Below are 25,246 nucleotides of genomic sequence, written 5' to 3'. Positions count from 1 at the left end.
AACAAGATTGAGAAACTGAGAGTCGGGTGCAGTGTCAAGGGGGACGCGACTGGTTCCAAAGCTCAAGAAGACCATGGGGTCACTTGGGCTACGTGACAAAATGCCCCCAGTGTGCTGGTTGAGCATTCCGACTCCTGCCTGTCTCTTCCCGTCCAAGGAACACGGACACTAACACGTGCAGGTGCAGATGACCAAGGGCAGAATTAGGGGACGTGGCACAAAAGTTCACTGACTTGGGAGTCCCACAGAAGGTCCCGTGGATCTTCGCAAATCCAGACAAATGGCAATGGGACCTAGGGAATTAGAGCCTCACAGGCGTCCGGGAGACTTTTCAGGCACAATGCCTGGAGTCGCAAGACGAGCTGAAAAAGGAGCCAGGCACTGAAGGACAAAGTAGTGTTGACTTTCTTCATCTGTGTTTCCCAGTGCAGTCCAATTCAAGGTAGAATTAATGTATTTATTTTCCGTCGGCTTGTTGTAGTTGAAAACTTGAGACGTTATTGATTTTTGGTTGGAGAGTTCCAGCCTGAAAAAATAGATATTCTGAAGATGGAGGTTGTCCACGATTGTATCTCAAGGTGAGTCTACTTGATGCAACTGAAGCATACTTTACATATAGTGCATATGTTCAAATTATGTTTTGTCTTTATTACATTTTAAAAAATCACTTCTTGAAACATGTCAGAGTTAGATACACCAATGTTAAATTTCTCATCACGTGTACAGAAGCACTGTAAAATGCAGTCTAGAATGTAAAATTCCCTGCCATTTCTCTATGGAACTTTCTGTAGAGTGGGATTGCATCCAGGGGTTTTCAGGGGGCACAACCGTGATATGAGCTGGTCCTTGGCTTCCCGCTGAAGTTGGAATCCTGCAGATTGCTTAGTGGTGGTTTCAGCTTGCCCCTTCTTTCGAGGTCATCACTAACCTTTCCTGGGCACCCACGAGGACTCAGAACTTATCTAGAGTCACAGGCAGGCCTGGGAAGCTGCCCTTGAGCCTTAGTGCTGTCCATGATGGTTCCATGCCACTGATCTTGTGGGACACATTCTGCAGAGGGATGGGCTGGCATGACCTGTCCCTGCCTTTCTGAAAATCACAGAGATTTCTGGTGTCTGAAGCCACATAGAAATATCTGTGGAGTCTCAGGTAGGCCAGGGACGCCATTCACAAGCTCCTGTTCTTCCGCTTAATGGCAGCGTTAATGGCAGCAAGAGAGATTCCTGAGTTTCCTGATTGACTTCAAAATAATTTTGATGATTTTGTTGTGTCGAAGACCAGTCCTCTTTCTGTGGCATCCAGTTCACCGGTAAGGTTTTTTGGGATTATGTGGAAACTCTTGCATTTTTCCAGAGCCTCACTTCATCCTGGATGCTCTCAGGAATGCACGAGCTGATCCCTGCCTTGGAGGAGTCTTGGAACATTTCGGGAGGCCCCTTAGGTCCAGGAGTCACAAAGAGGTCCATCAGGAATTGAGAGGGCATGCGTCTGCCCATCTGTATCTGGAACTTCTATTCACCTTCAGAATGCAGATTCTTTCTGAACTAATAAATTATCTTCATCTTGGTGTAAGTAGCCACAATATAATAATCCATATTAACTCTATTAATAAAAATAACTGAATATCAACAATGAAGATGATAATGACAATGTTAATTATTGTAATATTAATAGTAAAAATAAAACGAAGGCATTAGAGATTAGAGATTCCCCTAAGTGAAGGACAATGTACAGATATAGGGACACATGAGTTGTTTGGACTGAGAGTCAAATGAAACGTGTTCCTCAAAGGCAAAGAACAAGCAGCATAAGGAAAACACAAAGTTCATGGATGAGCACATGGGCTACTTTGGAACTCATGTGGAAACACTGCAGGCGAAGTGTACCTGGTACTGGGACTGCCCACCAGCCAGCCCCCACCCACCTTCATGAGGTAGGACAGCAGGATAATGGGGAAGGTGTCCATGCAAGGGATGCAAGGCTCGTGTCACACCTGATTCAAAGAAGCACTGCTTCTGACAGATGTTTATCTCCTAACACTGTGTCACCTCTAACTGCCTGGCTGCATGTCTGCCATCTGTTCTTCTTAGGTCACAGAAGGGACAGACATTACCATCCACCTATCTGCATACAGAGCCATTGGAGGCCATTACCCTTGTTGCTTCCTCTTTGGAAAGGAGCAACATACATGGCAGATGCCATTCTCTGTCTCTTTGGAAAACTTTGTCAGCACATTTAAGGTTTTTTTCAGCCACAGAAAGCCACCTGCTTCAAAGTCTCATCTTCCACAAATGGCAAGCACACAATTATTAATGGAGGCAAGGTGTGCATAGGCTTTGCCATTTGATTCAATTGGGACAAATAGGGGAGGCCTTCTTAGCTCTACAGCTCTGTCCGTGTGGCCAGCTGACAATGTCAGGCTGCATTGCCATTAGACTTGTCCCTTTGCACATAAGGCTTCCCTCCAATCCTTTCCACAGATGTGAATCCTGATGTCACTTCCTAATAAACCCTGCACACTAAACTTCATCTATATCCAGTTCCCTGGGAACCAAACCTGTGACAAATGTGAAAAGTTTCTAGGGAAAATAGGGTTTCCTTATGAGACAGGAATCAAATTCTGCTGAGCTAGAAAATAAGGTAAAGTCTAAGGCCATCTCATGATTTTTTTTATTAGGACATTACCACTGCCAGCAAGAATTATGTGCATCAATTCATGGGGACAAACATCATATAGGAGTGGGATGAGGTTGTGGGTTGAGGAGAAATGCTGATGAATGGACTTTACCCTCAACTTGGACTCAGGAGAGGACATAAAAACAGCTGGAAATAAAAGGTGTCCAAAAACATTCTTCTGGTTTTTCAAAAATTCAAATTTCAGGTTGGGAGACACTGTAAGTTTAAATTCTAAAAGGATGTAGCACACTGAGAAGAAATAACTATAGATAAAGTGCCCATTTTATGAATAATACAATTTATGGTATGACAGGAGATCAAGGGACATAACACAAATTTGGAGTTAAAGAAATTAACAGACATTCTCGATAATTCCTCAGCTATTATGGCAGAGAAGCTGGGACAATGGATATCCATGTAGCAGTACTTTTTTTTATTTTTTATTATTTTTTTTTGGAAACGGAGTCTGACTCTGTAACCAGGCTGCGCTGCAATAGCGCAATCTCAGCTCACTGCAACCTCTGCCTCCCGGGTTCAATCAATCCTCCTGCCTCGGCCTCCCGAGTAGCTGGGACTACAGGCACACACTACCACACTCAGCTAATTTTTGTATTTTTAGTACAGACGGGGTTTCACCATGTTGGCTAGGATGCTCTCAGTTTCCTGATCTCATGATCTGCCGGCCTTGGCCTCCCAAAGGGTTGAGATTACAGGTGTGAGCCACCACGCCTGGCCCATGTAGCAGTACTTTTGAACTTAATGGCTGAAAGCATCCACCTGCAAACTTAAGTATTATATCTGCAAAAGAGTACAGACCATGTGATGAATTTTAAAGGGAAGACAAGCATGTGGGAATTCAACAGCCATGGCAACGTTTTGAACTTCTTTTTATTAAACATGTAAGAATTAAGTGAAGTTCAAGACCTAATATAATTGCCAGGAATTATTTGAGGAATTACCAAGAAGAACTTAGACACTGTGAAATCCTTACGATACCCTCTGCTGGAGTTTCCTCCTAGAGCCAGTGATTTTAAGCCAGAAGCAAATGTCTCTGCAGGCATAAGAATTCAACCCAAATGTACTATTCAATTTTAAATGAGATGACAATAAAATTATGTGCTGTATAGCAACAACTTTTTTTTTTCTTTCAGACAGAGTCTTTCTCTGTTGCCTAGGCTGGAGTGCAGTGGGGCACTCTTGGCTCACTGCAATCTCTGCCTCCTGGGTTCAAGTGGTTTTCCCACCTTTTTCACAATGTATCCTTATCCTCAAACTCATCCTACTAAGTAGCTGGGATTATAGGCATGTGCCACCATATCTGGCTGACTTTTGTATCAGCAAAATTATTTCTGGGGTGGAGAGTTAGGGACCTTTTTTCTCCCACACCCAAAAACATGTTCTCCAAATGATCTGTCAATAGAAATAACTGATACCTATATTTGCTAACCTACCTTTTTCTTTCTCTAAATTCAGAACTAGAGTGTGGAAAAGTGATATTAAGAAGGTTCTCTTAATTTTCAACGCAAGTGATGGGCTAAGCACTGTGCTAGATGCTACAGATACGCACTGATACGCCAACAATAGCTTTGCCCTATTGCGTTCTATGTTCTAATAATGCACCAAAAGAAAAGTATAGATTAGCTTTTTATTTTTTTGAGATGGAGGTTAATTCTCTCACCCAGGATGGAATGCAAAGGTGGGATCTTGGCTCACTGCACCTTCTACCTCCTGGGTTCAAGTGATCCTCCTGCCTCAGCCTCCTGAGTGGCTGGGATTACAGGCACATGCCACCACACCCAGAAAATTTTTGTATTTTTCGGAAAGACAGCTTTCATCATGTTGGCCAGGCAGGTCTCAAATCCCTGGCCTCAAGTGATCCACCTATCTTGGCCTTCCAAACTGCTGGGATTGTAGGCATGAGCCATAGTGACCAGGCAAAGAGAATAGCTTTAAATAGAAAGTATGAAACCAAAAGAAACATATGCCCATCAATTTTATACTGTATTTGGCCAGGTGCAGAAGATCGACTTGTAGTAGTGTAAGGGAATAAGGTCAATTCACATTTAATTGTTTGGACAAGTCACCAGAAATCAAAAGTTGGAGGAGTTGTATCTTTTGAGGCGGGTTGCACAGGCAAGCAGCAAGTTGCTATCTCTCCAAAGTCCTAAACTGTTCTATTTCTCCTACTGTGGAAAAATGAGTCTTCTACTTGATTTCAATTTATATAGGAAAATGCTTAATAAAACTAATAAGGGCTACATTCCAGGACACAGCCAGACCACACATATACTGAACCTTGATTCTAGAGACACATCCTGTTCAATGTAATTGGATTTTCAAGACAACAAAAATATAACTCTGACACAATACTGGAGAGCCAAAAGGAAAGGACATTTTGGGTTGAAATTTTTTCTTTTAAAAATGTGTCCTTGAGTTCTTTTAACAACAGCTGAAGACTAGGAAAAACTCAAATGTCTATTGAGAGGAAATTGATAAATTATGTGCATATTATAGAGTAATATTTAGCGATAAAGGGGAATAATCATCTCTATTAATCAACATCATGATCATGGATCAATATAATCTTTCTAACTCTGAGCGGGGAAAGCTAAGCTAAAAAGTGTCCATAATATAAATAAATGTATACAAAATTCTAGAACAGACAAATCTAACACAAGCTAAAAAAGTTCAGAAAAGCCAGGTGCAGCGGCTCATGCCTGTCATGCCAGCACTTTGTGAGGTGGGTGGATCGCATGACCTCAGGAGTTCGAGACCAGCCTGGCCAATATGCTGAAGCTACCCCATCTTTACCAAAAACACAAAAATTAGCCCAGTGTGGTGTGGTACGCAGGAACAGAAAACCAAATACTACAGATTCTCATGTATAAGTGAGAGCTAAACACTGAGTTATACACTGTTTAGCTCTCACTTATATGGAAACAACAGACACTGGAGATTCTTAGAGGGAGGAGGGAGGGTTGGGTGCAAGGCCTCAAAAACTACCTATTGGGTGTTACGTTCACTAGGTGTGTGATGAGATCATTCATACTCTAAACCTCAGCAGCACACAATACATCCATGTAACAAACCTGTACATGTATGCTCTGTGTCTAAAATAAAAATTAAAAACATAAAAAATGAACAAAGACATATGAGCAGGTATTTCTCAAAAAAGGAGATACAAATGGACAACATATATGTAAACAATTCTTGTCCTCTCTAGTCATCACAGGAATGCAAATGAAAATTACCAAGAAATAGCACCTCACACCTGTTAGAATAGCTATTATCAAAAAGAAGGATGATGACAAGTGTTGGTAAGGATGTGGAGAATAGGGAACATTTGTATACTGGTGGTGGGAATGTAAATTAGTATGGCCACCTAGGAAAATAGTATGGAGGTTTCTCAAAAATTTAACAATAAAAATGCCATTTTGTTCCAGAAATCCCACTTATTTTATATATAATATATATATCCATATATATATAAAAATATATATATATATGAAGTCATTGAAATCAGTATGTGAAAGAGATATCTGCACTCCTATATTCCTTTCAGCACTGTTCACAGCAGTCAAGATCTATGAAGAAGACATACAGGTTATCATTCATTCATGGACGGATGAATTAATTTTATATATATATTTATGCACAATGGAATATTATTCAGTATTATATAATAATGAAACCCTGTCATTTGTGACAACATTGATGGATCTGAAGGACATGAAGTCATGTGAAATAAACCAAACACAGAATGAAAAATACTATGTGATTTCACTTGTATTTGAAATTTCAAAAAAACAAACTCAGAAGCAGAGGGAAGACTGGCCAGGAGCTGTGGTGCAGATAAATGTGTAGGTGTGATTATAGTACAAAGTTTTAGATTTACCACATAAATAAGTTCAGGAGGTCTAATTTACAGCATTGTGCTTATAGCTATGAATACTGTATTGCATACTTAAAATATAATAGGATGGTGAATTTTATGTTAATTATTCTTACCAATAAAAATAATAATGAGAATGGGAGGGAGAACTTTGGGAGGTGATGAATATGTTTATAATCTTGATGGTAGTGATGCTTTCACAATGTATCCTTATTCTCAAACTCATGAGATATACACATTAAATAGGTACAGCTTTTTGAATGTAATCATGTCTCAACAAAGTGTTTTTAAGGGGGGTTGGTAAAAAATTTAAAAAGGAAGGGTAGATGTTCCTTTGCCCTTCTGTCATGTCTTTTTTCTGCCTGCTGTCTAGAATTCAGAAATAACAGGTGGGAATTTAGCAGCCGAACTAGGGCCTTTTCTAAAGTATAGCAGAGCAGAGAGCTGGAAGGGACATGCATCCCTAATGATATTAGAAAGTATCTGTACTAGCCCTGAATGGTATAACTACAGGTTAATTTTAAGTGAAAAAGAAATCAACTTTTGCCTTGCTTAAGCAAAGCTATTCAGGCATTAATTTTATAAACATGTAGAGAATACATACTCCTTATGAGTAGAAACAATGTTTATGCCATATGGTCCATGATGGGTGTTCAACAATGTGTGATGATGATAATAATGAAGACAATGGTGATAAATAAAAGAAAATAAAAAGCAGTGAAACAAAGTGGTTGAATAGCTATACCTAGTTTGTTGAAAGATTCTGCTGCTAATATTATTCAATATTTTTGTATGCTGGTGCAAGTAAGGAAATTTACATTGTCTAATAAAAATTATTTATTAATTTATAAAACAGTAAAAATTTCATAGAATGGGGCTAAGAAGCTGCATTGCAAACTAACACTTTCAGTTGATTTTATGCACAGTAATTATTGAGAATCCCCTTATCTAGATCCAATGGATCCAGACCTACATAGGTGCTATCAAGACTTAAGGAAGAAAATTTTCCTGACTCTAGCCATACCTCCAGTTAGTAATAGATCTAGAGATTTAGAACTGAAACCCAGACCTCCTGCTTCCATGTGCAGTGACCTTTCACTGTCCTGTTTTGCTTCATTTGATGAAGAGGATTTGAGAATAAATGATCACATGATTCAACTCCTCCTCAGCTCTGAGAATTATAGCCCTGGCCTGACAAACAAGAAGCTCCCGCAGTAGTAGAGGAGGCAAATATACATTCACTAATCTAACATACAAAGCAGTAGGCACTGTACCATAAACGAGGCACTGTGGGGGTTCAGATCAGGGGCAAAGCCGGGATTAATAGGGCTAGTAAAGTCTGGGAAGTGTTCACTAACAAAACGTCTAATCATTAACTAAATGGTTTCTCAACATGGCCTAATTAATTGTAACTTAATATAAGTGGTTGTTTGTTCATAAACCTTAATCTTTTGCCAAAATATTTGTAGCTTATGTTCCCATTTAACAAGGTTTTCTGGTCAAAACTGTGCACCCACATCATTCTAATGAACTTAGTGTCCAATAAAACATGGACTCTCAGTCATCCCATGAAGGTGATTTTGTGTGCATAGTATATCTCTATCTGTGAATGTGCCTAATGAGGTATGGAAGGACACTTATTATCCAAACAGAGACATTCCACTGGTGCTAGAGAGCCACAGACGGAAGTTTTCTCTGCCTACTGGAAATAAAGCCAAGCTTTCTTCTTTCCTCATCCGTGAGGATTGCTGTCCTCCTCGTTATCATTCTCTTTTTTTTTATGAGCCAAGCTCTACCAAATAACAAGATAAACTTTGTGTAAGACTTGGGAAGAGTAGAGTGTCTGACACCTTATGGTGCTATAATACTCAAAGCAAAAGTAAAATCACCTATGACCAGAAAAGGGAGCCACATAGGAAATCTAGAAGACCTGTTGGCTGAGAGACCTGCAGCCTCATAATTCATTAGCTCTCCATAGCCACTCTCACAGGAAATGAAGTCAGTGGTGTTTCAAGTGCTTGAAACCCTTTTTACTCTACCTCTAAATGTGAATTAATTAGGCAAGTTTACTAGCAGTTACTAGACCTCAAAAGCAAAATAATCAGGCATTATTCTACTTTAAGTTGCATTCCAATTCCTAACATTATCGTTCCCTCTTCCTTCTCAGCAACTAGTCTTCTAAATTAGAACTTAAACACAATGACCAGATATGACCCTGCAACAGAGCAAACCCTTCTGCATTTAGCATGCAATCATGAGTCACAGGTATAAGACCCCTTGAACAGACATGGTTTTGGTGATTATGTGTAGGACTTATTGCTTTTACCCAAGAAGATGATCAGGCATCCTAAGTAGATCAGAAAATTTTCTGGAGCTCTTGAACGTGTATAGGCAAGAAAGATTAAGCAACCTCTTGCCTTATATGAGGCAAACTATCTTCTCATATTTTCTTTTGAATTCAGGATTTCAAGGCTGGGGAAGGAGTGGGAAAGTAGCCATGGACATGTGAGAATGCGGATGATCCTTTTACATTGTCAGGGATGGTCAAATTCTAAGCTTTACATTGTTTGCTAAAAGACACTTTACAAAGTTTTTAGCAGAAAATATGATGGCACACATGTCTATTCTTGGTGAACCCAGACTTTTTTATCTAGTCTGTGATAGTAAATTTCAAAGGACGCTTAAGGTTAATGAATCCTTCAAGTTATAAAGATGAAGGGCAGTTTTTGAACAATTCCCATTTTGCTGTAGGAAAACTAATCTGGAAGAAGTAAAAGGGAAAGATTGAAGCGGAGAGAATGGAGGTGGAAAATGAGTTCAGTTGATCAAATATTTGTTAAGCACCCATTGTATGTGGGGCCCTTACACGGAAACAAGCAGACAAAGAACAAAAGCATGTGATGGCCTTGCTCCTAACAAGCCAGAGGCCAGTCACCGGGATTGCTACATACCAGGAAGATGTCAACAAGCTCCTGCAATATGGCACTGGCCTAGGATGAAGAAGAGGTTTCTTTCTATGAGATAAATAGCACACGACCAAAAAAGAAAGTCAAAAGTTACACAAGGCTCGAAAACCTAAGGCACCAACTCTTAAGGGATCTGATTGTCGGTGGTGACTTTGGAAGGAAAATTATTATTAGGATTATTTTAGTACTAAGAGTTTTGAGCTGTCTATCCAAGATTTTTATCTGCACCTCTGCCTTAGGTAATACTGTGTGTGTGTATGTGTGTGTGTGTGTGTGTGTGTGCGCGCGCACATGCGTGTGTGTGCCTTTGAATGTGTTTGAAATATATTCTCTATCCCACACTCCGCATAGGTTTGGGGCTGATCTGAAACTATACTCTTAGGGATGGGGTTAAGCTACTCTATCACACTGTGAAGAGTTGATATGTAAGAGACTCAACATTTTACAAATTACCTTTAAAATGCTTCCTTTTTTGTGAAGGGAAGAATAAGAATTTGTAAACAAATGCAAAAATATCTTTAACTAAACAAAAGAACAGTTCGTTAGGCTTGTATGACTAGCAGAGAGGGTAGTTGCAGACACTATAAAATCACTCAGCAAGAAGATTTGACAAAACCTTAAATATGGCTCTATTTTTCCTGTTTTATAGAGGAAAATATTAAGGCTCTGGGAAGTGAAGTGCTTTTCCCAACAGTGGAGTAAATGTCAGAGTCAAGGCTGGGTTTTACATCCCGGCTTTCCCTATACGTCCCACCCTATGGTTCTGTTGTGCTGTTCCTTTGTGTGACTCCGTGAAGCCTGGTTAAAGGTGATACCATATCAAATTGTATTAATTCAGTAGCACTCAACACTAGGTAACTGATTTATAAGATTATTATCCTTGTGGCATTACTGAAGACCTAATTGATTAGTAATTATCAAGTAGTCATCCTGGCTAAATACATGGGTTTGATTTTTAATTTTGAAAATGAAAAATATTTTAAAATATATGTCTTACATCCATATCCCCAGGAAATTCTAATCAAGTTTTAAAACTTCCAAATTTAGATAAACTAATGGTTTTTTTGTTTTAATTTTCACTCAATGAAAATAGAAGAAACTAATTGGATGGAACAGCACAGCAAAAGCATTACTTATAGCCAAAAATGGGCTACAACAAGACTTAAGAAGAAAATGCAAGACAGTGCTTAAAAAAGCAGTCTAATGAAAAGTGGGGTCTCCTCTGGATGTCCTTAGGTAGACATTGCAGCAGCACTGTAAAGTTTTTCTGGAAGGCTGGGGAAGAGAGAAAGAAACAGAGAAGGGGCAAGAGGAGAAAATAGAATGAGGCTCAGAATACCAAGCCTTAGTGCTGTGCCTATCACCTTCCTCACTAGATCACTGGGTGATCTTGGGCAAGTTTCTTCCTTTCCCTCAGCTCATTTCCTCATCTGTAATGTAAGTGACTAGACAAGATAGCCTATGATGTTCATTGTAACTCTAACTTTTCCTCCCAAAGCAAACAGCTGGAAAAAACACTGTGCTCACAATATGCAACAAATAAAAACAAAAGATTTTTAAAACCCCCTAGCGTAACTTCAATTCTTACAAATAAGCAATGGTACATCATAATTTTACAAAGCCCTTTTGTGATTTCATTTTTAAAATCATGTCAAGTTTTATTTTACTTCATAATAAGATAATGGGAGATAAAGTGTTAAATGGGTTCATGAAGGAATGTATGTAAAAGACACAATAATCCAAAATAGGTAATTGTTATATTAATGGTTCCCTTTACTGGCGGGGGGAGCAGATAAAAGAATGTTAGGAAAAGCTTCATAAAGTGAATTATACAGAATGTGCTTTAAAAGAGTTTGGTGTTTTATTGAGTGGGGAAAGAACAATACGGGGTTATTGTTCAAGGGTTAAAGCTACACAAAATGAGTCAATTACAGAGATAGGCTCCAAAACATAGTACCCATAGTTAACAATGAGGTATTTTGTATTTAACAATTTGTTAAGAGGGTCGATCTTAGGGGTTCTGACAACAACAACAACAACAACAAAGGGACGTAGGAAACATTTGGAGGTGATGGATATATTATTACCTGGATATTGGGTATGGTAACAAGAGTAATATATATGCGCAAACTTGCCAAACTATATCCATTAATTATGTACTGTTAGTGTATAACAATTTTGCTTCAGTTCCTACTATACTGCCTGGCAAACAGTAGATGTATAAAGTCAGATCAATGATTATTGCTTGTGCATGTCGAAAATAATAAAGAAAGCAGGCGACAATAAAGACATCCTGAATCTTTGGGAAATAAATAGCATCCACCTGCTTTCTCATCCATTGAGATATAACCACATTTATGTACTTGTGTGTCCCTGGAAGTTTCCTGTGGGAGATTTAGTTATTCTCTTTTTGTTAGGCTCTACTAACCAAGGACAAATCGCAGACTCAGAGAGCTTCATAAAAAGGCCCAGACACTCGACGCCCAGAGACTCCAGGCTCAGCCCACATTGATGCTGGCCCTTCAGCCATGAGACTACATTTGCTTCTCCTTATTCTCCTGCTTTTTTCAATTCTCTTATCCCCAGGTAAGTTGGTAGCTGATTACTATGAGGTTCTGCAGATTAGCAGGCTATATCCCTGGCCAGACAAGATCCTAGAATCAGTCCTGTGGGTTCAAGAACCTAATATTTACAGCTTCACTAGGATTGTAATAGGGAAAAATAGAAAAGAGACTCATTTAGCAGTAGCTCCTGTTGATAAGATTCCATCCATGTCTTTTGACCTAGTGAGTGGATATAATAATGGATGCTGCTGAAATTCAATCCTGTCAGATCAAACTGCCTACATATACATTTTGATGCCCCACCAAGGCATCTCAAGATACAAAGTAAGGATACAACAGAATGTGACCTCAATGAGATGCCTTTGTGGGACACAGAAATTTATATGCAGGCAGTTAAATCTGACAGGATTGAATTTCTATGGTATCTATTATTATATTCACTTACTAGGTCAAAAGAGATGGATGGAATCCTATCAATAGGAGCTACTGCTAAATGAGTGTTCACAAATCTGAAAGTTTTTTTTGAAGAGACAAGCAGAAAAATTATAATCCTAGAATAAGTGAAAATTATATAAGAGACTTTTCAAAATAAATTATGTTTTATGTGGTTATGAATAAAAAATGATTTCCAAAGTGAAACTGAGGACTAGAAAGCAGAGTTAAAGGAAATTCAGACAAGTGAATTAATAAGGAGCAAAGACATAAGGAAGTGCTGCTCATGGTATATACAGGTAACCACACAGAAATGGGTAATATAACTTTCAATACAAAAATGGCTAAAATGTAATGGGCTAAACATGCATTTTGGGGGCTTTTGGAAAAAAAAACAGCAAAATAAACCTAAAGAAGATAAAGGGAAAATTATAAATACAAAATATAAATTAATGAAACAAATGAGAAAAAGCTAGTATTTTAAAAAATGTTTTTCAAAAAGCCTAATACACTTTGTAATAACCTGGCAACACTGAACAAGAGAAAATGAGAACATGCTTAAAATAAGTATTGCAGGAAAGAAAGGTTAATATCAAAACAGATGTTTCAGAGATTCAAATAATTTTTAAATTTGTGTATTATATTCCCTCTTCGCTGTGTACTTGGGGATTTTCCTGTTGCAGTTCACTGTATCATGACTGTGTCATCATTTTTGATGCTAGTAAATTATTACCATCAGCGTACAAACATGCTGTTGTTTTTCTGATCTAAGAAAAAGAATGTCCTTGCTTTTCTTCTGATGCCAGCTGTCATCCCATTTTTTGCTCTACTTTTCAGCAAAACATCTTAAAATAGTTGTCCACACTCTCTGTCTTCAATTCCTCTCCTCTCATTGTTTCTTAAATATATCCCAATCAGGCTCTCTCCCCCTTTTTTGACCATGCTATTGACACCACTTTTGTCAAAGTGACGAATAACCTCCGTATTGCTAGATCCAATGATCATTTTTCACTACAACTTTAATTGGCCCATTAGCAGCATTTGACACAAATAATCACTTCCTTCTTCACAGTATACTTTCTTCACTTGGCTTCGAGGACAGCACATTCACTTGATTCTCAGCCTATCTCACTGGAGCTACCACTTTGGCTTCCTTTGTTTCTTCCTCATCTTTTTGCATCACACCTCCTATTGCAGAGCTCCAGAGCTCAGTTCCTGGTCCTCTTCTCTTCTTCCTCACCACACACTCTTTGGAAGGGCTCAGCAAATCTCATCCTTTTAAATTATCCTTTTGGACGTCCTTTTGAACTCCAGGCTTATAATAAATTATCCAATTGCATAACTGGTATATCTAATTGGACACTTAATTTCAAAAGTAATATATATCCAAAACTGAACTCACAATTTTCCCTCAGAAACCTCTACATACAGATTTTCTCTTCTTGCAGAGTGCCATGGTCAGCATTGGAGCCTCTCTTAGCTTTCCTGTTCACTTTCATCCTAAGCAAGCCTCTATCTCTGTACCTCAAGAATCTCTCAGGGCTCCCATCCCTTGCCCAAACTTGAGCAGTAGCTGCCTCACACTCAGTGAAAGACCAGACAATCTACTTCTCTCAGCTACCTGCCCTGCCCTGCCTTCAGATCTCATCAGGCCTCTCTTCTTATGCACCTGTGAGAAAAGAGAGTGAAGGGGGGATTCTCTCAGCTCCCCAACCCACTCCCCAGTAACAGAGGATTTTCCACGATTCTCACAGTGAGACCTTTATCTTGCTCTGACCTCAAATTGCAGCAGTTCCTACATGCCTGTCCCTCAAAAGTGTCTCATGTAGTTCTCCCGCTCTCCATCTGATCTTACCTAGGAGCACACAAGATAGGTCAGGAAAAAAGCATTAGTGGGGCCAGGCGTGGTGGCTCACGCCTGTAATCCCAGCACTTTAGGAGGCTGAGGCGGGCAGATCACGAGGTCAGTGGCTAACACGGTGAAACTCTGCCTCTACTAAATACAAAAAAATTAGCCGGATGTGGTGGCACGCACCTGTAGTCCCAGCTACTTGGGAGGCTGAGGCAGGAGAATCACTTGAACCCTGGAGGCGGAGGTTGCAGTGAGCCAAGATCGTGCCATTGCACTCTAGCCTGGGTGACAGAGTGAGACTCTGTCAAGAAAAAACAAAAAGAAGAAAAAGAAAGAGAAAGAAAGAAAGAAAGAAAGAAGAAAGAAAGAAAGAAAGAGAAAGAAAGAAGCAAAGGAAGAAAGGAAGAAGGAAAGAGAAAGAAAGGAAAGAAAGAAAAAAAGAAAGAGAAAGAAAGGAAGAAAGGAAAGAATGAAAGAAAAAGAAAGAAAGAAAGGAAGGCAGGAAGAAAGAAAGAAAGAAAGAAAGAAAGGAAAGAAAGAAAAAGAGAAAGAAAGGAAGAAAAGAAAGAAAGAAGATAGAAAGAAAAAAGAAAAAGAAAGAAAGAAAGAAAGAAAGAAAGAAAGAAAGAAAGAAAGAAAGAAAGAAAGAAAGCAAGAGAAAAGCATTAAAGCATTAGTGAGTGAGAGTGAGTGTGTTTGGGCCCCTACTGACGCTAAACTATCACAAGTCCACACTCAGCCTTTCAACATTTGCTTGAGGTTTACTTGTTTCCTTCTTTTCTCCATCAAGGGCAGCTGCCTCCTGCTTCTGCTCCTGCAACTCATGTACACACAAAGCATCTGTGGATCCGTTCTTTTTTCAGTAGGGCTTCATCAGTCTGAATTTAAGTTAATTAGCTTTTTTTGGGACCTCAGCTCTGTCTTTTAAAATGAAATCTATGATCTATAGATTATCCAGATTATTCTCTTTGTCAGGGCAAGGGCATTTTTCTATAACTTTCTAAATTCTAAATAAAAGTAAAAGTTCACTTCTTTTCAGAATCCCCCCATGCCAGAGAGTATTACTATTATCATCAGTTTAGTGATATTCATGGAATTCAAAGTTGACTCTGAGATCAGCTTTTGGGTTAAATTCTTTCTTCCTGATATATAGCCTTTGAAATTTTATTTGCTGCAGATCTCTTGGTAGTGAACAATTTTAGTTTTTATCTGTCAATTTCATATTGTTATTTTTGTTCTTAAAAGACAGCATTACTGAGTACCCAATTCTATATTAACAGTTATTTTCTCTCAACATTTGTTGATACTAGTTTACTCATTTTTAGTTTTTGCTTCACTATAATATTCAGATAAATATTATTTCATTATAAATTGTCCTTTTTTCAATGTTTGTATGGTCTGGTGTTTGGTTTTAATGTTTTATAATTTAACTAATGTGAATTTATTTTTATATCATCTGCTAGAAATATATTCTTTGAATCAATGGATTTATACTTTTTCCTAATTTCTTTTTGAGAATCTCTTGAAATGGTGAATCCTCTTACACTTTTCTCCCCGCATATTTGAATTAAATAAATGTTAGACCTTGTGTTTACATGCTACATTCTGGATATATCATTTAAACATTTTTTCTTTACTAATTATCCTGTTACCTATATCTATCATTAATAACTTGCATTTATTTTTAAAATTTTTTTAATTCAGACTTGCCTTTTTTTTTTTTTTGGAGACAGAGTCTCACTCCGTTGCACAGGCTGGAGTGCAGTGGTGCGATCTTGGCTCACTGCAACCTCCACCTCCCGGGTTCAAGTGATTCTCCTGCCTCAGCCTCCTGAGTAGCTGGGAGTATAGGTGCCCACCACCATGCTCAGCTAATTTATATATATATACACTTCTTTTTTTAGTAGAGACAACTTTTCACCATCTTGGGCACGCTGGTCTTGAACTTCTGACCTCGTGATCCACCCGCCTCGGCCTCACAAAGTGCTGCGATTACAGGCATAAGCCACCACGCCCAGCCAGACCTGCCCATTTTCTCTATCACCTATATTGTTTTACTATTGTTTTTACGTCTTTGTAATAGTAGATTGTTTCTTTAAACAATCGATACACAGCTGCTTAATTATTTCCGCACAGTGACAATTTCAATACATTTAGTTTTCAAGGGTTTAAATGTGCTATTCATTTCATTAACTTTTATTCATGGTGTCTTGCTTACCTAATCATTTTTAATACTGAACTCTTTTCTCATCCTTAATGTGCCATCATTCTACGGTCTGAAATGAGAATGCTATTATCCAAACTTCCTCTGTGAAACTGACTCAATGCTTTATCTGAATATAGAAGTTCCAGGATTAACGAACTGGAATTTCTGATGGCCCAAGATCAGTAGTACCACCATTAGCATTGCTGATAATAGCAGATCTTCCCAGAAGATCTGGGAAACCCTCACCCCCCTCTGTCAGCTAGCCAATACAAAGTGCCCAGTGCTCAAGCTCCAGTTCACAGACTAGTTTTGTGTTTGAAAGAGGAGATATTTTAAGAACTTGCCTAACCATTTTCAACAATAGAAATGTTTCACAGAGATCCTCTAAAATGTATTTGTTCGATAGCAGCAGTTATTTGAGAGCAGCTAACTTGCAGTCATGGCCAAAAGCCTAAATCTTTCTTTCATTCTAATCACACTTATTTTGTATCTTTTGGAGATATCTCAGATTCAGATGTATTCATACCATTCTATGATTTGGGACACTACTATAGATTCTTCAAAATGTTACAACATTCCAATGGTATTTTGGGAGGTATAGAAGGAGAGGAAAAACAATGGGCTCAAGTCTCCCCTGACTTCTCTTCTTACAACTTATTTCATTGTCCAAAACTTTTAGAACGATATTAATACAACATTGACAGTGGGTATTCTTCTTTTCCTTCTGATTTTAATAGCATTGAAGGAAGTGTTTTGCTATGAAATTGCTACATGGGTTGTATTCAGACAAATTTTGACTTTGTAAAGGCAATATTCTTCTCATTATTTTTAAATATTTACCAGGATTCACAGTATTATTTTCAATTCTCCCCGTTCAAAGGCATTTTTAAATAACTTGATGAAATGGGTATATTATATATGTTATTCTGCTATAGAAACAGAAAAACCAGCACCAAATTATATTCTAGATACTTTGTACACCAATTGCACCATCTTTTTTTATCTAAGACATTTCAATTCTTCCACAGGTGGGAGCACATGAATTAACATCATTTACTACTTGTAGTTTTCACTACAGACTTTCAGACTTATGGTGCCTAAAGGAAATAGAATGCTTCTAGCTGGGCTTAAAAGCTACAAATAAACAGAGGAAATATACATTATTTTGAAAGTACCACTTGAATGTTATGTATGTATTTCAATATTATGTTGCTAATTTTAATTTTTCAAGGTTAAAGAGCTTAAACCTCCTCCTCATGCATTCCTGAGTCACCGATTACTCCCACACATACATTTTTTGATACAGCATAAACCTAAGTAAATAAAGATGCGGCAAAATGAAAAAAATAAAATAATGTTATACCATTCTCATCTAGGAATGGCATCAGTAGACAGATGTGAATAAAAGTAATGTGATTTTATAATTTTAAAAATCATTTAATAGGATCCATTTATTATTAAATGAACATTAAATTAGTTAATGTATAATAAATCTTTAACACAATGAAAACTCTTAATGCAGAGGAGATCAAAATGAAGGTATTAACTGCTTTTTTCCTAATCCTTGCTTTAGTTGTTCTTTCCACCAGACCGTCACTTTATTTTAAGGATATTGTAATAGCACAAAGCCATCAGCTTTACCATTAGAGACATCTTCATTAAATTATCTTTGTTGTAATAAAGGTCATCTGGAGGAAATACTGGTCTGAATACAATAATAAATGTTAAGCTTTCTAGCATTTTCCACTTTTAGACACAAATTGAAAGAATCATTTATAATGTCAAAAACATACTTTTTTCTAACTAATCTATTCTACGACTAAGACACTATTAGCAATTAAAGTAGATAGATCAAACCTAAATGTGGAGAGAAAAAGTAATTTCTACTTATGTTTGAACAGATGAGAGCATGAATAAATTGAAAGCCTGAAATATTAGCTTGGGGGAGTAACGTCACTTGAGGGAGCAGGAGCAGGATATACCAGCCTTTAGCTCTACAACCTCCCCCCAAGAAAAAAATATATAGATAGCTATGTACAAACCCAAAATAGCCCTGGGAGGGTTCAAGGGACCATTTAAGAAACTATGGCAACACAGTGAAGCCAAAAAAAAAAAAAAAAAGAGAGAGAAAGAGAGAGTGAAAGAAAAAAAAAAAGAATGGCAATATAGAAAAAACAGCTGCTGAAATCAGCATACCTGAGACGCCAGAAACATCTTTTTTGGCTAGAAACAAAAGCAGAAAGGGACTATCTGTATCAGCCACAAGGTGGAACCACCATGGCCCTCAGTAACCCACTCTGGCAGAAGACACTGGCATTTTTTGCCACTGGAGTAAGCAACAGCACTTTCTGACAGAAAACCCAGAGAAAAAAAATGAAGATGTACCATCTCCTCCTACATCCCTTTTCCCCACCAAAAATGCAGTGACTGTTGGGCCAAACAAGGACTGGAACTGCTACCTTTCTTAATCTGCATGTGTCTCTGACATATGAGCAGCAACCATTTCAAGAGCTCCCACATAAAAATGCTCATACTAAATTTATTCTGTTACTTAAGAGTGTTTATGGATTTACATTCCATTAGTGGACTAACTATCTCACTGGATTTTCTTTCCTGCAGGAAGAGGTGGTTTGGGTGCTGCAGAAGGTCATTGTCTCAATTTGTCTGGTGTTTGCAGAAGAGATGTCTGCAAAGTAGTAGAAGATCAAATTGGTTCCTGCCGAAGAAGGATGAAGTGCTGTAGAGCATGGTGGATTTTAATGCCAATTCCAACACCACTTATCATGTCAGATTATCAAGAACCCCTTAAACCTAAGTTGAAATGAAACTGAGATAAAATAAAAATACACTAAAAGTGAAGTTATTTGCATCTAAGAATATTAAAATATACATATTAAGTACTTCCATCTTGATAACATCTTGCATTTTCACTTATCAACATAAATGAATAAATACTAATTTCAAATATACCCAAGTACTATTTCTTTGTGAGTCGTTAAAAGATCTTAACAAAACTTTAAAAAATGAGAAAACTGTTACTTTTGTTTTCCAAGAGGGTGGATTGAAGGCATTGTTAGCCTGCCTCTTGCACTTGGAAAGACAAAATGGTGTGTAGAGATTCACACTGTGAACTGTCTTTCAAGCAGCACCACAGGAATTTAACAGGAAAATTGAAATAAGCCAAAGACCATTTGAAAGAAGCAGTAGGATGCAGCTTACACCATAAGCTAGGCAGAAAATTGTAAGTTTCCAGGGTGTGAGAGGGGGGGTAAACTGACTCTAAGATATACCCTTCCACTGGGAAACCTATCAATCCAGGCCATGAGGGAAGGCCTTAACCCTACTCAGCGCTGGAGCTGATTTAGGGAAGAGTGGTGAGTATATGAGGAGTGGCATTGGGATGTGCTTTGAATCTCCAGCACATTCACAGTTTCTGGCAGGATGGAGGGAAGCCATTTCTGATTCTTCCTCAGAGAGGACCTCCTAGAAGTCTGCCAGCTAACTCAGATGGTGGTCACAGGTTGAGAGAACCTCCCAACTGAAATGTTTGATATAATCTTGGCTGGGGACAAACTCCCCAGGCCAGAACTGAGAGGTGAGTGGGAAGTGTGCTGCAGCAGCAAGCCCAGGAGCTGGGGGCCCCTGCTCTGCAGGTGGATTGGGAAGGGTGTGGCCTGAAGGTTGCAGTTGCTCTCTCCATATGAGAGGCTTATGGTATGGGTCAGTTTTGAGTTCTGAGCTCAGACTTCTTGAAACTTAGTTGGCTACTCCCAGTGGAACACTGTGGGTGTGAGACCTGCCTTGCCGAGTGTGTGGGAGCTGGATGGGGCTTACTACCAAGCTGCTACTCCCCATTCTTCATATGGACTGTCCTTGTACAGAGGCAGAGACAGCTTCACTTCTCTCTGGAAAATTACCCCAGTGGCCCAAGAACTGCCTTCCAGTTCCCACAGGAGCCACTGCTTGTCCCACACGTAGAGAGCCAGAGCATCACCTTACCTGACCTAGTTCCCACCTGGCTTTGCTCAACCACCTACCCTGGTAGATTAACACAAATAACAGAAGAAACTTTTAGAAGCTCTATGGCTCCACCTATTTCCTGAGACACCAGAGTGCCTCCCATGGGTAAGATAAGGCAAGTCTAAATCTCACCACTACCACCACAGCTGGCAGTCTTTTGGAAGCACCACCTCCTGGCTGAAGGCCTACTGACAGTCCATTACAGCATCTGCAGGGAGAATAACATAGCACCCAGGAAGGAGAATAGTTGTGAGTGACCACAACTGTTACCATTGCTTGCATCATTCCGGCTAACCAGGAGGCCCTGGGTCTGTCCATGTGATGAGTTCATTACTACTACAACTGGCATTTGAGAAATCCAACACACAACACACTAGGACTATTTATAACCAAGGAATCTCTCAGAGTCTACATCACTCCCCTGCCATTCCCATCTGATCAGCTGCTGATACACACTGCTGTGAGACTTGAGGACAGACTACATCACTGGATCCATTGCAGACATTCTTGAGCACCAGTCTGGTGTGTGGCAGCCCCACGGGGTACCTAGACCCAGAGAAGATGCAGCAGCATACGCAGTAATCTGAATTTCAGGGACTCCTACTCTGAGGAAAGAGGAAGCGCACCACATCAAGAGAGCACCCTGGAGACAAAATAATCTAGATGGCCTTGAGTCCCAGAACATTCCACTTGTGGGAAGTTGTTTGGTGGTTTGTTTGTTTTCGTCTTTTTTCCAGCAGAGGAACATGTGCATGCTAGGCTCAGTGAGGAAAGTCTGTAGCTATATCCCAACAATCAGGCAGCCTTGATGCTCAAGAAGGGTCTTGGAGAATGGAGACTTATTTTCCATCTCATACACTACTGCAGACACAATAGTACTGTGCTCAGAGCCAGGGTACTGAGGTGAGCGGCCATAAAACCTACTGAGACACCAGCCAGGACAGCTAAAGGAGTACTTGCATTACCACTTCCCTAACCACAGGCAGCACAGCTTGAAGCTCAAAAAAAGACCCCTTCCTTCTGCTAGAGGAGATTAGAGGAAAGAGTAAAAAGGACTTTGTCTTGCATCTTGGATATCAGTTGAGCCACAGTAGGATAGGGCACAGGTCAGGGTCATGAGGTCCCCATTGTTGATGTAACTAACTTTTTTTTTTAATTTTATAGGCTGATAGGCAGAAGGGACTTGTCTCAAATAAGACTTTGGACTTGGAGTTTTGAGTTATGCTGGAATCAGTTAAGACTTTGGGAGACTGTTGGGAAAGCATGGTTGGTTTTGAAATATATATAAAAGACACGAGATTTGGGAGGTGCCAGGAGCAGAATAATATGGTTTGGCTCTGTGTGCCCACCCAAACCTCATCTCAAATTATCCCCACATATCGACACAGGGACCTGTAATTGCCATGTGTTGAAGAAGTTTACTTCATGCTATCCTCATGATAGTAAGTGAATTTTTAGGAGATCTGATGCTTTTAAAGTAGGAGGTTTTTTTTTTCTGTGCACTCACTTCCCTCTTCTGCCACCTTGTGAAAAACAGTGCCTGCTTCTGTCTTGCCTTCCACCATGACTGTAAGTTCCCTGAGGCCTCCCTAGTGATGCAGAACTGTGAATTAATTAAACATCTTTCCTTTGTAAACTACCCAGTGTGGGGTAGTGTCTTTACAACTGTGTAAAAATGGACTAATACAGGTTCCCTGAAATATTCTGAGTCCCTTTGGAGGCAAGAATCTCTTCATACCAGCATGGTATGCTGATGAAGTACATCCTGATCTTCTAATGGGCTGACAAAGAATTTATACATACGCGTTATGTGCCAGCAAATCTATGTGCAGGCTTTTGAGCCTCAGAATGGGCTTTCTAGTCTATCTAACATTTTTCTAAGCAAACTCAGTATCCCTCATCCACACTGGGATAGGTCCTAAATTGCTTTCTGTTACCCATCTGAGATAATGAGATGTTGTTACATCAGGTGTGTGTGACCCAGAAACATCTATCTGGAGTGGCAGGAGAGGGTCTATCTGCTCACAAGAGTCTCTAAAACATTTTCTAAGTCAGTTCAGAAGCTTATTGATTCACCTTTGCAGGCAATGTAACCATGAGAAAAGTCTCCAAAAATTCCTGACCTTCTGGAAATTTTTAAAGTCTCCACAGGTGTCCAGAGGTGACTGTAGCTGTACTGAAAGTCACTGCCTGGATAACTGGCCTGTTAAAGTAAATGCAAAATATGCTAAGCCCATTAAGGATACCCAGAAGCCATGGCATTCAGTTAATTTCTGTCTTTCTTGCAGATGGGAGAATACTGAGGATTGTGCCCTCCTACAGCCAGTGAAGGTTATGCCAGTGCCTAGATGTACCAGTCAAGAGAGGCCATGGGAGAGCAGATGGCAGAAGGGTAGCCAGGTCCTTTTGCTGGGGTTTACTGCTTGTCATGAGCTCTGCTGCTGGGCAGCATGTGTGATTTTTGACTCCTGCCATGTTTTCAAGAAGTCTTGCCCCATCAGCCAGCTGTCCTACCTCCTGAGAGCTGGTGCATGTTTGTTAGCATGGAGATGCAGAACAAGAGTCACTTTAGTATTTATTCATAGGCTGAGACACCTGAGATTTCCATAGAGTCCCCATGTGTGCACATGCCTACCTGCAGGTTGTTTTTCCTATTTTTCTGAATGTTAATCTTTGCCTTCTGGAACTCAATATTACCCCATGTGGCCAAATATGGGATAATTGTCAGGGGAAACTGCTCTTTAGGTCCCAAGTCCACAGGGTTAGTATTATTATCAATATTAAAATTATTAATTATGGATGTTAGATCATAATAATCATCATCATTCCTGTTAATGCTCATCAATATGTTTATTATTACTATCATTAAGATGGTTTATTAATGTTATTATTCAGTAATAAATGTGTAGTTTCTCCATTCACTCAGTCAAACTGGAGTCTGACTCCAGATATGACTATGGATATGACTGCATATGACTATGAGGGTTACCCTGCAGATATAGATATGAACAGCTGTCCCAGAGACAGCTCTTGCAGCCAGCAATTGCTCTTTCATAGAATGAGTTCCTTATAGGAGAGAAGGGCTGATCTCCATCATGTGGTTTCCTCAGGGTCTCATCAAGGGCTGGTGATACAGGAGCACTGCCTACACCTCTTTCTCACGTGAGAGTGGTACATTCTCTGTTGTCATGGCTGAGATGGCTCCATCTTGAACATATAACTTCCAGGTTGTAGAAGCAAAAAAGCAAAAGATGCATTGGATCTGCATAGGGAAATGCAAGCCATCCGGCAACCTCAGGACACACTCAGAAACAAACACGTGGACCACATCGCCCAAGCTCAGCTGCAGGGCTCTCCGTTGGGCTAGGATGAGGACCTCTTCCACCAGCTCAACTGGAGTCCTATCCTTGGTCCCAGGACCACAAGGAGCATCTCTTTTTTTGGAATCACACTGCTCCATTCGAAGGACAGCCCTCAGTTCTCTGTCTTCAAAAGAGGCTGCAAATGGTGCTGATTGGGAGAGAGCCACAAGCAGCATCACCCTCTACAATTTTAAAATAAAAATGTCTCCCAGAATGGGATACTATGCTGACCCTACCTAAAAGCACATTCCCTAGATGTTGCATGTTGCCTGGAGTTTGAACAGCATTGTCCAAACTTTGCCATTAAGAACTAGGAAACTTACCTAGGGTAATTGCAGGAGTAGGCCTAAATCCAGGTGTGAAGATCCTTGAACTGGGGGTGTTTCTGTACCTGTAAAGATTGCGGATGGGGAAAGGTAAGGCTCTGGTCCTACAAGACTCTCTAGAGGTTAAGGATGTGATCTGCAGAAAGACATGAACTAGCACAGGCCAACTGCAGAACATCTGCCCCCAAGAATCGTAAATGCCTTTTCACTCATCCTGCAGAATGCACTCTCTAAGGATTGTGTGGGATGAGACATTAATTTCTAGGCATGGGGATTGATCTTAAGAAAAAGCAGGGAAAGTGCCTTACCTGTCCTGGGACTCTGCTCCACTTGCCAACATTTGAGTGGATTCATTCGCGTGGTAGTCAAGCTACAGGAAATAAAGGGACCAGTCACTCTTCCACACAATGACACAGAGGCCAATTATCACAAGTCCAAATCTCTATTTGTCATCCAGCTCACATTCACGCGGTGGCACAAGTTCATATGCACTCGTGTCCAACTCCAAATAGTAGCTTCACATAGTATGTCAGCACTCTCACACCCATCACCTCTTCTAGAAGGTCTTCCTCTGGATTGGAAATGGCCTGTGATAAAAGATAATGACCACAGGAAGCAGTTTTTTTTTTAGGATCTGATCCACATGAGAAGGTAGGACATCTAATTTGGTCTGAGGACTTCAGCTATGCTAATATTTCAGGTAACTGACCCCTATGTCTATAGAGTACAATGGGAATGGAGTGAGAGATGATGAAAACTGTTTTGTTTCCTAGTGAGTATGAGGTAGAACCCTTACATCATGCTCTCAGTTGCCTGTCTCTATACAGAGCCATCTGCCATTTAGAGAGAAGACATGGACTTTCAGTGGGAGCAAGCCTGAGACATGCCCACTGGCAACTCCCAGAAACCCCCGAAACCTGGCCACATCATGAAGTTTCTACCGTGGGTCT

At 39.7% G+C, this 25,246-nt stretch overlaps 1 protein-coding gene and 1 long non-coding RNA gene across 2 annotated transcripts in view; one reads left to right on the top strand and one right to left on the bottom strand.

Moving 5' to 3' along the window:
• The window catches only part of LOC131384144 (uncharacterized), a 28,558-nt gene extending 3,890 nt beyond the window's left edge, over positions 1–24,668 (bottom strand). The window contains exons 1-2 of the long non-coding RNA XR_009214711.1: positions 24,605–24,668; positions 24,294–24,361 (exon numbers count right to left, since the gene is read on the bottom strand). This is a non-coding gene — a long non-coding RNA (uncharacterized LOC131384144). The remainder of the gene's footprint in view (positions 1–24,293; positions 24,362–24,604) is intronic.
• LOC116473805 (beta-defensin 109) lies at positions 11,939–19,555 on the top strand. The gene is made up of 2 exons (XM_032162447.2): positions 11,939–12,120; positions 19,208–19,555. The coding sequence occupies exons 1-2, from the start codon at positions 12,063–12,065 to the stop codon at positions 19,411–19,413; spliced, it is 264 nt and encodes an 87-aa protein (XP_032018338.1). The 5' UTR covers positions 11,939–12,062; the 3' UTR covers positions 19,414–19,555.
• Positions 24,669–25,246: the final 578 nt, after the last annotated feature.

The sequence above is a fragment of the Hylobates moloch genome, unplaced genomic scaffold, assembly GCF_009828535.3.
Source record: "Hylobates moloch isolate HMO894 unplaced genomic scaffold, HMol_V3 SCAFFOLD_8, whole genome shotgun sequence".
NCBI lineage: Eukaryota > Metazoa > Chordata > Mammalia > Primates > Hylobatidae > Hylobates > Hylobates moloch.
Note: the sequence above shows the minus strand (reverse complement) of the source record. Positions and strands in the feature narration are given on the sequence as shown.